At 40.0% G+C, this 18,861-nt stretch overlaps 1 protein-coding gene across 1 annotated transcript in view; it reads right to left on the bottom strand.

The window, feature by feature from the left end:
* Window positions 1-12,602, bottom strand: part of GALNTL6 (polypeptide N-acetylgalactosaminyltransferase like 6) — a 1,387,945-nt gene extending 1,375,343 nt beyond the window's left edge. Inside the window, exon 1 of the mRNA XM_043891291.1 lies at window positions 12,216-12,602. Coding sequence (XP_043747226.1) covers window positions 12,216-12,353 — 138 coding nt within the window. The 5' untranslated portion in view covers window positions 12,354-12,602. The remainder of the gene's footprint in view (window positions 1-12,215) is intronic.
* Window positions 12,603-18,861: the final 6,259 nt, after the last annotated feature.

Raw genomic sequence — 18,861 nt, 5'->3', positions numbered from 1 at the left:
GGGAGGGGCAATGCAAGGGTAGAGGAACAAGAGGTACGAACTATTAGGTATAAAATAAGCTACAAGGATATACTGCACAAGATGGGGAAAACAGCCAATATTTTATACTAAATACACTTTACATTTTTGGGCTCCAAAATCACTGCAGATGCTGACTGCAGCCAGGAAATTAAAAGACGCTTACTCCTTGGAAGGAAAGTTATGACCAACCTAGATAGCATATTAAAAAGCAGAGATATTACTTTGCCAACAAAGGTCCATCTAGTCAAGGCTATGGTATTTCCAGTGGTCATGTATGGATGTGAGAGTTGGACTGTGAAGAAAGCTGAGTGCCGAACAATTGATGCTTTTGAACTGTGGTGTTGGAGAAGACTCTTGAGAGTCCCTTGGACTGCAAGGAGATCCAACCAGTCCATCCTAAAGGAGATCAGTCCTGGGTATTCATTGGAAGGACTGATGCTGAAGCTGAAACTCCAATACTTTGGCCACCTCATGTGAAGAGCTGACTCATTGGAAAAGACCCTGATGCTAGGAGGGCTTGGGAGCAGGAGGAGAAGGGGACGACAGAGAATGAGATGGCTGGATGGCATCACCGACTCGATGGACATGAGTTTGAGTAAACTCCGGGAGTCGGTGATGGACAGGGAGGCCTGGTGTGCTGAGATTCACGGGGTCTCAAAAAGTTGGACACAACTGAGCGACTGAACTAAACTAAACTAAACATGTGGAGTATAAATTTTAAAAACTGTGAAACAGGATACTATACATCTGCAACTTATATACAGTGTGTTGTTGTTGCTTAGTTGCTAAGTCTTGTCCAACTCTTTCATGACCCCATGGACCCTGCCAGGCTCCTCTGTCCATGGAATTCTCCAGGCAAGAATACTGGAGTTGGTTGCCATTTCCTTCTCTACAGGATCTTCCTGACCCAGAGAGTGAACCCACATCTCCTGCATTGGCAGGTGGGTTCTCTACCACTGCGCCATCTGAGAAACCCATATAATAGTGTACAACTTTGATTAGAAAAGCAAAATAAAGAAAAATAATAAAATAGTTTGCTATGTATAATCCAGGTCTCCAAGCATTTTATGCACCTTAACTCATTTAACCTTCACATTAACTCAACCAAGTTAGTAGTATTTTTATATCCATTTGGAAATGGAACTGTAAGGCACAGAGAAGAGAAACACTAATCATAAATTCCTCGAGGTCAAACAAGGAGCAAGTAACAGACCTGAAACTAAAACTAGGCGGGTCCCGGCTCTAGGATCTGCAGCCTTAACTACTACGCACAGTTCCTCTCACAGTTGTGTTAATACATAACTTTTTGTGTTGCTATGGTCCAGGCTATTCACGATGTAGTTGCATTATATGGGAAATTATACATAGCTCAACAATGTGTATTGGTAGAATAAACATTGCATGATCTCAATAAATTTTAAAGAAATTGCCTTGCATTTATAATACAGGATAGCAATTTTACATAGGGCTTGTTTGCTGTGACTAAGAAGAGCTTAATGTGGTATGTTACACATGGTAAGAGCTCAGTAACTGTTACCTTTACTTGATTATTAATGTATTATCTTTTATTATTTTATTATTATTGCTTTTCTCATAATTTTATTACTTTTATTATTCTTATATTATTTTGAAATCCTTGTCAGCTGAAGACTTTTAGGTCCTTACCTTTGTAATATCCTCCACCCTAGACCCACCACCCAACTTAGTATACTTAATGCTTAGCTTTTTTTCCTTTGCTTTGTGTATCTGGTCATTATCTGCATTTATTTTAATAGGTACATTGTCTTATTGGTCAAGTAGCTGCATGTATTGGTCAAGTAGCTGCATGGTCAAGTAGCTGCATGGTCCTCTGTCCATGGGCTTCTCTAGGCAAGAATATTGCAGTAGGTTGCCATTTCCTTCTCTAGGGGATCTTCCTGACCCAGGGATCACACCCAGGTCTCTTGTGTCCCATGTATTGGTAGGCAGATTCTTTACCATTACTGTCACCTGAGAAGCCCATGTTATGGATGTATAACATCCCATTTAAAGAATATTTCACAAATGTTTAATTACCTCTCCAAATTAGTAAGAAACTACATAGGAAAATTCTCAGACCTCCTGCCAAGAGGCTCTCAAACCATTAAAAGCACAGGCTCTAAATTTACCATTCTGTGTCTCTCCTTCTTTTCATCGTTGCCATCACCTTCATCCTCCCTGGGGACCAGTTCCCCAGTCTCCCTGCACCAGCCTTCTTTTAGCTTCCACTGTCTCCTGCCAACCAGGACTTCACATTCAACCCGTCATGTCAATGCCAGTCCCACCAATAACTCTCACCTGTTCATCTTTCCATTTAATCTTTTATGATTTTGTTTGCTCCTCTACAACTTTGTGTGACTCCAGCCTGGAGGATACAAGTAACTACCAAGCCCAACGACCTTTCCGAAGTCATCCCTTGCCTTCAACTATGTGACTGTTAACACAGCCCATCCTTGTCTCCTTTTATGGGCCCAGAGGGCACAGTCTCAAACTTTGTCTTTGCACCTTACTTAACTGTAAATCGGTTCTACAGAAGAACCTGTCTCAGTGAAATGCTGGAGGCTGAAACTAGTAAAGAAAACACTTAGGACCAAGCATACATATCACACAAGAACATATTTTCCCTAAAATACGTTTCCCTTCTACTAAGCTCAAAATAACTAGAGTATCTATATTTTAAGACAGAATTTAATCTATCTCTATGTGATAGGCATTATACATGCCTTTTCTTAGCTAATAGATCATAAGCTTACTGAAAACAGATTTCTCTCTTCATCACTTATTTGCCTCAGGGACTATACAGTATCACACATATATCCAATAAACATCTATTTTATCAATAATGGGTAGGTAAATCGGTAAAATGCAGGTAAAAAGGTAAAACGTTTGCTTTTTGGAAGAAAAGCTGTGACCAAACTAGACAGCATATTAAAAAGCAGAGACATTACTTTGCCAGCTAAGATCTGTCTAGTCAAACCTATGGTTTTTCCAGTAGTCATGTATGGATGTAAGAGTTGGACCCCAAAGAAAGCTAAGTGCTGAAGAACTGACGTTTTGTTTCTGAACTGTGGTGTTGGTGAAGACTCTTGAGAGTCCCTGGGACTGCAAAGAGATCAAACCAGTAAATCCTAAAGGAAATCAGTCCTAAATGTTCATTGGAAGGACTGATGCTGAAGCTGAAGGCCCAATACTTTGGCCACCTGATGCAAAGAACTGACTCCTTGGAAAAGACCCGGATGCTGGGAAAGATTGAAGGCGGGAGGAGAACGGAACGACAGAGAATGAGATGGTTGGATCACATCACAGACTCGATGGACATGAGTTTGAGCAAGCCCCAGGAGTTGGTGATGGACAGGGAAGCCTGGCACGCTGCAGTCCATGGGGTTGCAAAGAGTCAGACATGACTGAACGACTGAACTGGATTGAACTGAAATCAGTAGTGATATACTTTAAATGTTTTATTGTATCTTTATTGGTGGCTCAGATGGTAAAGAGTCTGCCTGCCATGTGGAAGACCTGGATTCGATCCCTGGGGCAGGAAGATCCCCTAGAGAAAGGAATAACAACCCATTCCAGTATTCTTGCCTGGAGAATTCCAAGGACAGAGGAGCCTGGCAAACTACAGTCCATGGTGCCACAAAAGAGTCGTACACAACTGACTGACTAGCATTTTCACTTTCATGCACATGTTTATTAGATGTGTACAACAGTACGTTTATTTACTACCTTCAATGAATATTATAAAAACTGAGAAAAAGGCAGCGATATTATTTGCTGTTTCCCTCAATTGAGTGTTTACTTTGTAACAGACAGTCTGCATATATTAATCCTATTTGACCCCCCTGCTATCCTTTTAAGAGTTTCTACCTGAGCCAACATATGAAGAACTATGGTTCAAAGATGTAAAATGTCTTGCCCAAGAGGACATATATTTTGGAAAGTGGTGAAAACAGCATATAAACCTGAAGTATCTGATTATTCCTCAGCCTAACCCCAACCCTGTTTAATTTTTCATAACATGACAAGGTTCAATATTCAGCCCCTGGAGCAATGAAGGACTGTCCAAAGAGTTCAGATCATTTTGTTCCTTTTCTGTTTTGAAAGCCCAGTACACACACACACACAGAAAATGCTACTATTCACTGCTTGTTTGTTTCATGAATACATATTGTATCTCTCCAATTCACTACTGAGAAAATTAAGAATGGGCAAATGCAATATGCTTTTTTCTGCATCCCTCTAGCCCTATTGAAGGAAACAGTAACTCTACAAAGTAGTTCTGTAGTTAACTGAAATAATTAAGAATCATTTCCACTCTGCTTCATAACTTTTGGTCTTCAGAATAATCCATTACCTCGCAAGACCAAGACTTAAACAACAAAAGCAGTTCTCAGACTCTGACTTGTAATTAATGTAGAAAAAAATGCTTGCATGTGAAAGTGAAAGTGTTACTCGCTCAGTCACGTCAGACACTTTGTGAACCTCCGGACCGTAGCCCACCAGGCTTCTCTGTCCATGGGATGCTCCAGGCAAGAATACTGGAGTGGGTTGCCATTCCCTTCTCCAGGGGATCTTCCCAACCCAGGGATCGAACCTGGATCTCCTGCATTGCAGGCAGACTCCTTACCATCTGAACCACAAGGCAAGCCAGGCATAGCCTTTGTTATAGCAAATGATAGTGGTCACTATAAAGAAACATACTCTCTGTTTTTTTCCTCTTTTGTTAAAAACTTCAATTTTAGGATAAAGTTCAATGCAATATACCAAAAATTTAGTCTTTTTTTTTTTGCAATAAACAATTACATGTAAAATAAAATTAATAATCTGTCCTTAAATACTGGACCAAAATGTCATGTGAAAAAAATTTCTATTATTTTCTAGATCCTGTTTCTGTGTTTCTTCAAAAGATCTCCCTGCCAGATTTAACAATTCATGGCAAGTCCTGTACCATAGTCATTGCTCTGCTCTGCTGTCTTGACATTGTCTTGCAAAGAGAAATCATCTGTAAATATTTATCAAGCAAACACTAGTTATCTTGTTAAATGCAATGATTGCTTATAAACACTCATACTATGTATAACAATAATCTATTTCTTTAACTCTTATTACATGCTGTTCAAGATACTAAGCATTTAATCCTCACCAAAAATAACAACACAAGAAAGACATCATCGTCTCCACCTGATTTAGAGAAAACTGACACAAGGAAGACCCATGACTCATTAAATGTCCCAAAGTGCTACATGCTGTAACTAGCACTAGTTACCAAAAGATAACAAGACAATATGGAAATTCTGATATTTCTCCTCAAATTAAGTTCAAATGGATTCTCTTACTGGGAAGATCTATCACAGTTAAGGAAAAGGAAAAAAAAATTCACTCAAACTTGGGTGGCAGCCCTGATAATTTGGTTATTTTATTGTATTAAAAAAGATCAAAATGATCGATAATAAAATCTTTCTAGACTTCAAGGGAATGAAGTAACATTCCATGAGGATTTGAACACTTGAACTGAATTTGAAATGAATCTTCTCTACCTTCACTGAGACACACCATTCCCTACAACATAGAGATGATAGCCACCACCATGGCCTCTGACAGGCACAGCTTCCTTGCTAACATCAATGGATAATGATAAATTGCACTATTTATGATCTGTGCGACTTTCACATTGCTTTACATGGCGAACGTGCTCAGTCATGTCCAATACTTAGTGATCCCATGGATTGTAGCCTACCAGGCTCTTCTATCCACTGGATTCTCCAGGCAAGAACACTAGAGTGGGTTGTCATGCCCCGTTCTCCAGGGGATCTTCCAAACCCAGGGATCGAACCTACGTCTCCTATATCTCTCATAGTTGAAGGCGGATTCTTACTCTTGAGCCACCTGGGCAACTCTCACAGGCGAAATCCTTATGGTGATTTTCACACTTGCCAAAGATGATGTAAGTACTTCTAGAGACAGATGCACTTGTCCTCCTCTCCATACTTTCCCAGAATTAAATTAATAACATTTAAATAAACTCAGCTGATGACTTTTTTTTTTCATATTCAAAGCAATGGAAAAAGCAAGAAGTTATAAAAGTAAAAAATTGTAGAAAATGAAACAGTTGGGTGGATTTATTTTTTCTTCACAAGTGAGACCATGTGTGTGAATTCATGTACGTGTGTATGTGTGTTGCTAAATAAGTATGTGAAATGAATACATTTAATTGGAGAACACTGCCAATTCAGTCCAATTTTTCCCCACTAGGCTGGAAGTAGAAAAGTAGAGGAAAACCCTGATGGGATTTACCTTAAACCTTAAAAATACCCTTTTCTCTTCACTCTCTCTCCAGCCACCATGCTAGAGTTCAGTAGTAACAGACATCAGCTTATCAGGGGAGGTGAAGGTCATTATGGCTTGGCATTCCTGGGGGCCCGCCCCTTCCTTTAAACTTTAAATAAACCCAGTATAGATATTTTTGTGCTTGGCTACACACATACTCTCAGCAGCATGAATGTTTCTTATTTGTTCTTTTCAGCTGCGTATTTGAACTTTGGGCTTCCTGGGTGGCTCAATGGTAAAGAAGCGGCCTGATAACGCAGGAGATGCGGGTTCAATCCCAGGATGGCAAAGATCCCCTGGAGAAGGGAATGGCAGCCCACTCCAGTATTCTTGCCTGGAGAATTTCATGGTCAGAGGAACCTGGAAAGCTGCAGTCCATGGGGTCACAGAGTCAGACACGATTTAGCGACTAACGACAATGACCACAATTCAAGCATCACCACTATATTTTGAGTTAATTTAGGATCAACTAGCTCTGTGGGGTCACAGACTGCCATCCTAAGACAGCAAGTATCTAGTTTATGAGAGTCTGGCTTCACTTTTCTGATGGTCTCCAGAACCTTCTATTTCTTTGCACATTTGCACTGTTGACTCTGTAATAGCACTTCAGTAAACACTTTTTTTTGCTTTCAGTAAACATGAAACATGTTTCTTTCAGTAAGCATGAAAGATAGAGAAGAATAACATGCTCACATCCGAAGGTTTTAAGAGCCAAAAGCCCTGCCTCATCCTTCTAGCATGCCAAGCAAATGTGAAGGAGAGGCTGGACCAAACACATCCTGACCTGGGGTGACAGGACACTCACACCATCTTCCCTTACTGCTAACTGTGAGCTCCCTCTTTCAGGTTCCCCTGGAGGCACCTGAGCTGGCTATGATTTGTATAAAGTGTTTCAAGGAGAGATGTGGTTACAAACTTTTCTACAAGTTGTCATGGCGACTCCTGACAAAACTTCCACACACAAATTTCTATTATCTTCTCGAGAAGACTAAGACATCAAACTTTCTCACCCTTCTCCCTCTGTATTTCACCCTTTATTTGGATTCTTATATAGGAAAAAAAAAAATGTATAGGAGGCTAATTGATTCAGCACAGCTTGTTCAGAAATGAACACACAGAGAAAGAGAAAGAAGAAAAAAAAAAAACTATCTTTTTTTTTTTTTAACCAGATTGTGAACAGGAGATTCTGTTCAACATTGTTGCCTACAGGGCAAGTTGGTGAACTAATCATCTCTAGATCCAGTAGGTCACAGTCAATAATTAAAGCACTTGTTACAGGACTCTGTGAGGTGCAATAGTGGAGCAAGCCAGGATGGATATTTCCATAAATTCAAGAAAAGGTCCTTCTGCAAGCTAATTTAAAATCTACCTCTTAGCTAATTAAGAACACTATGGCTCAAATGAATGCATCACTTCACACCTACTGTGTTGATAATGTACTGAGGGCAGGAGGAGTGCAAATTTTACTTTCTTATTTCTTTACTTTCCTTTTCTTTTTATCTTTTCCAATACCTAAGATGTTTGCTGGAGAAGAAACATAGAAATTCTTCCAGCTTTATGGTCAGGGTGACAAAGGAAAGCATGATTAGGTCTGCATACATCAGTTCCAGATATCTAATATCTTCAAATCACAAGATAAGTTTAAAACACTGCAGAAAAAAGTTCTTGCCAAAAAGATGAATCCCTCCATCCCAAGTGTGGTGTTGATTAATATTACTAAAGTTGGACAAAGATGCTGAGAAGTTTCAGGAAAGATATATATATATGCCTCAAACCTGTTGAGTACAATTTACTTGTGGATTTGATTAAAACCAAAATGTTACCTCACAATAGTTTCAACAGCCAAGATGTGATCTTAGGACTTTATGTGTCTTGTTACAACAAAAGTTTTATTAGCCCTGTTTTATATATAGACATTCTGAAGTACAAAGAAATAAGAAGTTTCTACAAATTAACTGATCTAAGTGTTCAGTGTTGTTTTTGGTTTACTTCATGGGGAAAAATTCAGGCTAAACGTAAGCTTCTAAAATCATTCTGAACAATTCTGAAACTATGTGATTTAAAGTTCTGAGATTTTGATTTTTGTTTTAATCATTATTTCAAAAATTGCAAAACCTTCATTCTGAATATTCTTGAATTATTTTTCACTCGTATTGAGTATTGAGTTGCATCTCAACTTAGTTGCTGAACTACTTTATAGCTGCTTTTAAAATATTAATCTCTTTGATGTATTTAAGGAAAGAAAGTATTTGGGGGCCCTTCTTGTCTATATTGCATAAATAATTACAAAGAAAGGTATAATAATGCTAGATGCAGTAGTTTTGCTCTAAAATATTGCTTTGCTCTAATTAACGTCCTAAGGAACGGCTTAATTAAGATCTAAATATATAACCTTAATTCAAATGCAGCTGAAACCAGAGAAGAGTAGCAATACAAAATCAAAAAGAAAGAAATTAAGAATTACAGTACAATAACCATAGAGTAATCACTTCAGCTGAATATAAAATTCATTACCAATAAATTATTTTTAAATAAATGTATATATTTCTAAACCATGTAGAAATCATCCTAATAACAATAAAAAAGCAACAAATAGAACTCATCTAAAAATAACATGACAATTATCATTGATACTTTAACAAATAAGCAGGAAGTATAAAATATTTTATAAAATCATTATATTTCTACAATTTTCATAAAATCTTAAAAGATTAATGTTTATGTCTGTAACTTGATTCCAGTTTTGCAGAGTCCAAACAATAAAATTAGCCTTTTAATTCTTCCATTATTATAACTACTTTTTTGGTCCTCATTAGTGGTAAACTTTTTAGATGAACAATTTAGGGGTTTTTATTTCATATATTTTCTGTGTCATAGATGGGGCATATATTTAAATATTATAAGAATTATTATAAATATTAATTTTAATCAGAACGTATTATAAGTACAAATGATTAACTTGTAACAGTATGGAAGACTTGAGAAAATATGTGTAAGATACTAAACATCATGACAATGCACAGTTTCTATCAATGCTTTCTCTTTTACCTCCCTTTAGTTTATCTCAGAACATCCCAAAGCCATTTATACTGAGTGGTGGACAGACAAACAATTAGTGATGTACTCTGATAAAATACAAGTGAAGAGGATCATCGTCACTTTAAAAGTATCATCCATTCCATGATTTTTAATTTCTATAAATTATTTTCCTGCAAGCCCCTGTAAATTAAACTGTTTAAAACATGAAGGTTTCCCACTGCTGGACGGCCCTTTCCCTCAGAAGGCCTGCAAAACCAGACTCTCCTTCTAGCATGTGACTTGTTCTCAATCCCTACAGTGCTGACCAGGGCCAATGAGCAGCACATCACCCTTCCCTGGAACATTCCACAACCAAGGGATAACCAGAGTAAAAGATGGGTCTTGAAGAATAGTTAGTGAGTGACCATTAAAATGCCTTTGTAAAGGAAAGCACTAAATTACTAAATTTAAAGAGCACAAGTCAAGTTATATGCTTTAACTGCAAACTTACGGATTTAATTGACTTACTTTGAAATGTAGATATCTTAGTGAAATATTATATCACAATATTAAACATTCTTAATTCATCATTACAAGTCAATTTTTATTTGGTCAAGTATATATACATATATATATATATATATACATACACATAATATGCATATAAATACATTTTTATATATGACTTATCTCTTACTTATCAATGCTTGTATAATGATGTCAATATACCCTACTTTTCTTTACAATTATATTTAATAATAGAACAAAACCAATGAAGGTTTATCTTTTATTGCTTTACAATGAATTCTGTCTTTCAGTAAGTGATGATTTCTACATTTCCACTTTATTTTGTATCTGTAAGAAAGCATCAGTTTTGAAATCATTATTTTTTTTTAGGTTAAAACATACTGAAGTATGCAACTGACATTCATTTCATGGCACAAACTGCCTTTTGTTTATTCTTGGTTTTAAAACTGCTAAGACTCTCCAGCTGGAATGCCACAGGATCCCTTTCAATCTTGGTTATTTATTCCACACGGTATAAAACTTTGAGAAACAGCCCCTTCTCTTGCTGTTCCATGCCTTTCATATCCACTAATTTTTTACCTGATATTAAACATCATTTGCACCACCAAAGAAACAGGAACAAGAAAACCTTTATAGAGATTATAATAACAAGCAAGAGAGCTGGTTTGCCATACTTTATTTTTGTTATGCCATTGAACAAACAGATTTCTCATTAAGGGTCAAAATCAATGGAGCTGGTGGGAAAGTTGTAAATACTTCATTAATAAGATTAATTAGAGCTTTATGTTAGCTATTCCAGCAAATGATTCAGATGGCTATTGTTAACTGAATTCAGGGAAAAATCGTTTTGTTGTCATTTTATCAATATTGGAATGGAAATCTTAATAAAATTAGCTAATTTTAATAATTAACTACTAATATTAATAACATTCAGCTTCTCTTAAGGGTTGGAGAAATAAATGATCTATATAGGAAAAAAAGTTTCACATTCAAAGTATCAACCTTCTTTTTTCACTGGAATGACAAAACAGAATATACTTCAAATCAAAGTCATTCCCCTATTAGAAAGGATGACAGTGATCAAGAACGGAATCAAAATATGTCAGCATTTTCTCTCAAAATTCCAATCTACCAAAATTCATAAACAACTAGTGATCCTTAACGTTTAAGAGACTGGTAACGCTTTACTTGTCATAATGAAAAAGCAGATCACTTCCATATACTTTACAACTAACCACCCACTGTGTAAAAAGAAATTCCACTTCGTTAAGTATAAGAACAGATATTTTAATTGTCAGTAATAAATACTGTCATCCACAAATGGGCAATTTAAGCACCTTCTGTTTGTGGAAGGTACAGAGTGTACTTGGGTGATGACCCATGAAATTAAGATTATTTCCACTCCAAGGTGATGCATAGGACTAACTGAAGAAGTGTTATATCCATATCACGAAAAAGGCCGTGTTCTATTGTTAAAAGTTTAATGGCAGAAGCTAGTTTATTAGTAAGCAAAGAATTTAACTATATTGAATTTCATCAATGTTCTGGAGAGGATATTTTGCTTTACTGTTAAGAAAGATAGTTCTTTTGATCCATGTTAAGATATGACCCATGAGCACACTAGTAGACTGCATATTAAGTAAAACATAAATGTGTGTGTGTGTGTATACACGTATAATTCCACTATATGGTGTTTCCGACATGAAGGAGAGCTTTTAGCAACAAATTGTTACCACCAGACTGTGAAACTGAACGACCTCCTTAGTAACTGAAGACCCCACACAGCACCTTAGCAACAGGGCAGGAGACACAGAGACTTTACCTTTCTGCATGGCAAAAAAAGCTGTTGCGAAGCAAAAATTACAAGCAAAAATATAGAAAACTGTAACTCAGTTTTTGAGAACCACTTCACAAGTTTCACGATTTAATCGGCCCAGTTCACTTTAATATAGACACACAAACTCCAGGAGAAGCAAACTCGAGTCTCTGAGACTAAACCTGTACTATATATACATCTCCTTTCAGGAATAAGCAGTTACCTCTCATGCAACCTCTAGATCAGCAGAGAGGAGCTATTTCTTCCTTTTGACCTCTCATCCTGCTTTTTCACTTTATTTTGCATTTCACTCGTGTCATCGGTCGCGCTCTTAAAAAGACTACTTGCTTAAACCCCAAAGTCTCTAGGGGCTTGTAATCTCAGCTCTGCAAAGACCTGGGAGCTGAAGGAAAATCCGGCACGCCTACCGGCGGTGGCCGGCTCCAGACTCCTGCCCCTCCGGGATCCTGCTCTGCGCACCACTTACCTGCGGCTCCCCGGGCTCAGGGGATTTCACCAGGTGCTTCTCCTTGTATAGAGACCAGAGGCCGATATTGGGCAGGAAAATTAAAGCCACCATGAATAACAAAGTCATCTGCAGAAATCTCTTCTGTTTCCTCTTCATCGCAAACGGTAACAGAGAAGAAAAGTTACAGGAGATGGTTCCCTGCCCGACTCTCGTTGTTTGAAACCAAAGCACCAGAAACTGAGGAGAAGCTAAAAACTTTTTGCTGTGTGCTCAGCACCAAGGTCCAGGATTGAAGGGGAGTTGGGCATCGGCAGAAGCAACGCAAAGTTAGTTTCCCCCCAGAAAACTATGACGAAGGCATTAGCTATTGGCTCAGAAGTCAGTGACTCCACTGAGGAAATCATTAAGTCTATCGACCTCCAGTAAAAAGCCACGGAGTAAATATGATCCTTCCAAAGACTAATCGTAAGTTATGAAAAAGTCAATAGCATGCTGGATACTTAAGACAACGGGAGGTTTGGGGTTTCCCCCTCGGCGTGGGAGGGCTGGGCTGCTCAGGAGAGGGCGGGCGGGCAGGAGGTCTGCGTGGGAAGCTGCTGGACCCTAGCAAGTGGCAGAAAGAAAAGTGCTGGCTCTCGACCCCAGCGCATCACCTTTCTCGTCTTCCCAGGACGTCTCCTCCTGCGCTGGGAGAAGCCACCTAAACTCAAGTTCAAGTCCCTCGGTGGCCAGCGCGCCGGCGGGTTCCCGGGGGTCCGGGAGACGCGGTGTCCCGGGCAGAAGTGTTATTTGGAGAGAGGTCCGAGAACTCCCCGGCGCTCACGCGCCGCGCCGCCCCTCGTCGGCGGGCAGCGGCTTGGCGACCCAGGTGCCCGGGGGCAGGAGGCTCCGGAGGTCGGCGGAGGCGCCGCGCCGTCTCTGCTCGCGCGGCGCCCGGGCTGCGGTCCTCCGCCAAGTGCGGGCCCTGCCCATCAATCGCTCCTCTTCCTCGGCGACGCTCTCACGCCCCGGCGCTCCCCTTAGCATCCTCTCCCCGCGACGGAACGAGCCCAGAGGAACATCGCCGCACTTGGAAGGCGAAGCTCGCACGCTCCCCGCGCCGAGGAGGGAGGGTGGCGCCCGAGCCGAGCCAGGCTCTCGGGGCGCGCGCGCGGAGGGCGAGGTGGCAGAGGCGCGCGCTGCTCCCGCCGCCGTCGCCCGGTGCCCGCCTGCGCGGGGACGAGGCTGTGCCGGCCACGTGCGGGAGCCCGGGCGGGCGGGGAGGGCAGTCCCCCGCCGCCAGCTCCTATATAAGCTCGCCGTGACGCGAGAAAGCAGAGCAGGGCGACGCCGCCGCCGGACCCGGACTCCAGCCTCTCGCCTGCGAGGTCTCCTCTCTCCACCCCGGCCGTTCGCGCGACCTCGGACCCCTCGGGAGGCCGGCGCCCCAGCTCGCCTCACCCCAAAGTCGCCAGACCCGAGATGCGGGGGGCGGGGTGCCGGCTGGTCGCGGGGTTTCCGCGGGCTCCTCCGTGGTGCCGGCGGGCGCGGAGGCGAACGGAGCCCGGCGATCCTGCCCCGGGGCTCCCAGGCCGCCCGACCAGGTGCGCGAGGAACCCGGGGGAGGGCCGGGACCGCGACGCGAGGCCGGGCGGATGCTGGGGCTCTCGGCCTCGGCTTCGGGAGCTACACCGTGGAGCCCCGGCGGCTTACCTGCGTCGGCCGGCGCCCGGGCCGGGTGAGATCGCGGTGCCGCCGCCTCCCCGCCCCGCTTGTCCGCGCGCAGCGCTCGGGGTCGTGGCGGGGCCACCTGCCTTCGCACGCTCCTCCAGCGGTCCCCAGGCCGAGTGGGGGTCGAGCCTGGTCTCGGAGGGAAGGCCTCCCCCTTCTCCCCGGCGCCGGCATGCGCCACCGGCCCTGACCGCACACGCATGAACCTGTGGCCGCGTCTCCAGGGGACCTGCGCGCCTGGCACCGAGTGGGGGCACTCCCGGGATCCGGGGCTTCTAACTCCGGGAGGAAGGGAGAGTTGGAGGAGGTGACAGACAGACACGCAGCACCCGCTGTGTCGGCCTGTCTAGAATCGAAAGGAACGCCATGGTCACCTCTTTGTTACAGCTGGAGGTGATGCCCACAAGCTTGGGAGGATAGGACGCGGGCCCAGGAGGGTCCTGTCTCCCTCTCTCCTTTCCGCCCTCTCTCTTACACCCCACTCCGGCTCCAGGTCCCCTCCCTCCCTCTGCTGCCCACTTCTCTCTCTCTCCTGTCTCACCTGGTGAGATGTGTATGAGTGTAAAGACACATGCTTTCAGCTCCTTGCGTTATAATTTTAAAATGTATCTGAACAGTACATACTGACTGACTATATGAGTAAAGCTCCTTGCTGCAATATTTGCTTCTGTGAATTACTTGCATTTCAAGAGTATGTAAACGTATTTAATAAATAATGTCTGAATACGTCATTCACGTAAAGACCGATTACCACTTCGTTTTACACAAGTGCAACTTCGGAATCTGGAGAAGACTGGACATAATTCTTCACCACCACCCCCCCACACACACACACACTTATACACATACATATTTACACTCACTCACTCTCTTCTATACCCTGCATCATTTTCTAATCTTTATTTCTCTTAGCAAGTGCCATTCTGAAGCATAGAAATATGAATTCTGGGAAGCAGCAAAACAGGCAGAGGTTTGCTGGGATTGATGGATCCTGAAGGAAAAGATTTTGGAGAACTATTAATATTTAAATACATAATATGCCTGTCTTGTAGATAGAGATATTAACAATTAAAAAAGTAAAAAAAAAATCTCAGATACCTTTGAAATTAAAAAAAAATTTGAAATCCTTCATATTTTAAACAATGCCAGTTTCTTTGTGCCGTAAAAAAAAATGAACAAGTCCTGATCACAAATAGACATATCATCATTCTGTTTTCTAAATTCAGAATTCTGACTTGAACCATGCCTCTTTATTGTTTTTCAAGTGAATTGTCCAGCAAACAGTACTTAATCTGGGAACCATGGTTAGTCACAGTGAATGGGTGTACCTGTTACTCCCTACATGAAGTACACGCAGAGCCCATGGCATTATTATGCATTTACAGCATAGCTCTAGGCAATCAGCGACCACCCCTCCTCCATTTAACTTATTCATTTACTTACTTACTTAGTTATCATCTCTTTCACAATTCCACATGTAAATTTCTAACAGATGACAATGTCCCTAACTAAAACTGGTGTTTATTTTAGCTTGTTTACAAACAAAAAAAAAAACTTTATGTGACTCTGAATTCCTTTGTTCAGATAATCCAGATTAAATATATATATATATGTAAACAGATGTATTTTAATTGGTTATTAATATTAATCTAATCAAAATACCTGTCTTTAAATTCCTCTTTAAATCCAAAGACACCCCCTGAGAGCCCTTTGGCTCCTTCATTCTGTTATGACTCAATCTGGAACCTCAGGTAATCAGAGCCCCATGTGCCCAGCACTGTGTTAATATTACTGGGACACATGGGAAAAAAAATAAAACAATAACTGGGACCTTGAATAACTTACGTTCTAGGGGAAAATACAACATAAAGGCAACTGGAGAAATACAGAAGCTCAGCTGTTTGTGTTAACCTTCTGTTGAGTCAGGTTCTGCCTTGGAAGAGGCAGAACATTGCTTCCTTTACGCTCTGCTGTAAACTTTGGTGACTTAAAACAGCTATAATACTCAGGATTCCGTGCATTTGGATAGGTTCCACTTGTGGTTCTGCTTTCTCCGGTGTGGATGTGGGCTGTGACTGGATTTGACCCCTACCTGGCTGGCAGATCACCTGGGGGCTGTCAGTTGGAACTGAACTTGAAAGAAAAACATTTGCTCATCATTTTGCCATATAAATATTTCCCCTCTGAATTTACTAGTTTAAAGCTTTATATCTGAAACTAATAAGTCTGGTGAAAGTCAATTGTTTAAAAAACCAAAAAATGGTCACAGACAGTCTTCTGGGGTTGTGTTCTTACCTGAACTTTACAGAGCCACAAAATAATAAGCTTTATTAATAAATAAAATAGCCAATGTTATAATGCTGTAAGAGAAGATTAAAAAGTAATTGATTTTTAAGACTATACTATGGTGCATTATCTACATTTTTAAATAGTAATATTGAAATTTATCATTGAAACAGTTTATACTTAGTTTTACCTTCTATGTAAATATAGTAGGGTTTACTTTTATTTAGATTTGACTTTTTCCAAGTTTTTATCAGAATCACAGATACTAGAGCATAAAGGTAGTGTATCTAGAAATGGAAATATATTCTGTTCTTCTTTAACCCAATAACAATACCTGGAGTGTAAAAATACTGAAATTGTTCCCTCTGAATAAACAGGGTACTTTGTTATAAGTATACCTTTAGCTAAGTTGTTTCTTGGTGGGAGGAGGTGATCCTCCAGTGAAAATTGGGAATTGATTATATTAATAATATAATAAAAGTAAATTTAAGTTATGCTATTCATTTTTGTGTCATTAAATTAAGACACGGGTTAATCTTCTTCAATCATTTTTTTCGGAAATTACAATGTTTGCCACTACACAATAAAGAGAAATAAGAGCCAAGTATAATTTTAAAATGTGGTATTTTCCTGTCACTATCATCACTGAAATTCTTCACCAAAAAACCCAAGTCATTTCTATATATATGCAAATGCTGCTGGGTAGAAGGTGCAATGCTGAACAGTCTCACAGAATTTTCAGTACAAGGGACTTACAAAGTATTTGCAATTAAATGTGGTGCAAATTAAAAAGTGACAATTGCTAACTAAAATAAAAAGAAAAAGGTTATTTACTCTTGGCCTAAATATTTTCAAACTAGAGAAGTTCTTCACTTTGTGGCATTTAAGTTCTTAGTCAGCAAGTCTACCTTTAAATATTGCTATTCCTCTACTAACAGAATATATCTTTACTCAACTATATTTTTTTTTCCCTATACATTTAATTCCCTGGTAGCTCAGACAGTCAAGAATGCTCCTGCAATGCAGAAGATCAGGATTCGACGCTGGGTTAGGAAGATCCCCTGGAAAAGGAAATGGCAACCCATTCTAGTAATCTTGCTTGGGAAATCCCATGGACAGAGGAGCCTGGAGGGCTACAGTCCACGGGGTCACAAAAAGTCAGACAAGACTGAGTGAGCACTCACAAGTGCTCTAAAATATTCTGTGTTTTGATGAGACTACTATGAAGTTTAGCCTAAGTAAAATATCACCAACAGACTTGATTGGGGACGATTGCTCTTCGTGGTCTTGGGAAGTAGACTGTTAAATTAAATGCAGTTCTTTTTTGTGATTTACTAAGAAACTAGGAGTATTACGAAAAAGATTAACTCATGAATGAGATCCCATTCTCGGTAGGCTTATGTGGATTCTCTTTTGCCTATATGAATGAAACTTTATATTAGAAAATTTCTTAATATTTCAGTAAACATCTTCATCTGAGCTCAGTATACTAAGCAAAAAATTGAGTACTTTATATAAACAGATTTTTAACCTTCTGTAAAATAGTCATAATTCTGATTAAAAATCCTAGGTTGTATTCTTTTTTAAAATAATATTTTCTCTTTATAATATGATTAAGTAAGCTTTCAAATATATATTTCCCATTCCATAATGAGAACTTCAAAAGTAGTTTCAGGAAAGAAAATTGGACATTTGTGAAACAGGAATCATAAATGTTTGCATCTATCAATCAAATAGATAAATCAATAGAAATATATAGAGATAAATGGATATTTTGATAATGAGGATTTAAAAACTATTAGTTTTTTCAACAAAGGCTTCATTGAGAATTGCATGCAAGGATTCAAAGACTGAATCTGTCCATTGCAATTCATGAAAAGCATCAAAACAGGAGCATTATGTCATTAAACCACTAAGGAGGAGAATGCAAATAGATGTTAAAACCTGTACTCACTATACACTGAGACATGACCCCTTTCTACTTAGTCAGTAGCAGAACTCATCAAAATAAAATAAGAACATTTTTCACTAATAAGTTTTCTCTAATACCTAAAGTGAAAGTGTTAGTCATTCAGTCGTGTTCGGCTCTTTGTGACCCCATGGACATAGCCCACCAGGTTCCTCTGGCCATGGGATTCTCCAGGTAAGAATACTGGAATGGGTAGCTATTCCCTTCTCCAGGGGATCTTCCCAACGAAGGGATCGAACCCAGGTCTCCTGCATTAGAGGCAGATTCTTTACCATCTGATCCACTAGGGAAACCCTCTAATACCTAAACTTTAAACAAATTAATTTTTAATAAAATATCCATCCTTTTATCTTCTGTCTGAAATGAAAATACTCATTTAAAAATATTAAATCTGTATATATGTTTGCGAACATTTGTACAATTTTAGCATTGCAGATCCAAATTCTCATTGGTACTTGAAAATATGATGTGTTTCCAAAATAGTGGCTACTTTTCTATCCAAATCATCCAGGAAATCAAAGCCAATAAGATATTTTATCACTAACATGCTATAAATGGTCGATACATAGTTTTTGAATGAATAAATATATAAATAAATGTGTATCTGAAAATTATCATTGCCTGTGGAGAATTCAGTTCAGTTCAGTCGATCAGTCGTGTCTGACTCTTTGTGACTCCATGGACTGCAGCATGCCAGGC

Source organism: Cervus elaphus, chromosome 29 (assembly GCF_910594005.1).
Source record: "Cervus elaphus chromosome 29, mCerEla1.1, whole genome shotgun sequence".
NCBI lineage: Eukaryota > Metazoa > Chordata > Mammalia > Artiodactyla > Cervidae > Cervus > Cervus elaphus.
This window is presented reverse-complemented; position numbering and strand designations above follow the sequence as displayed.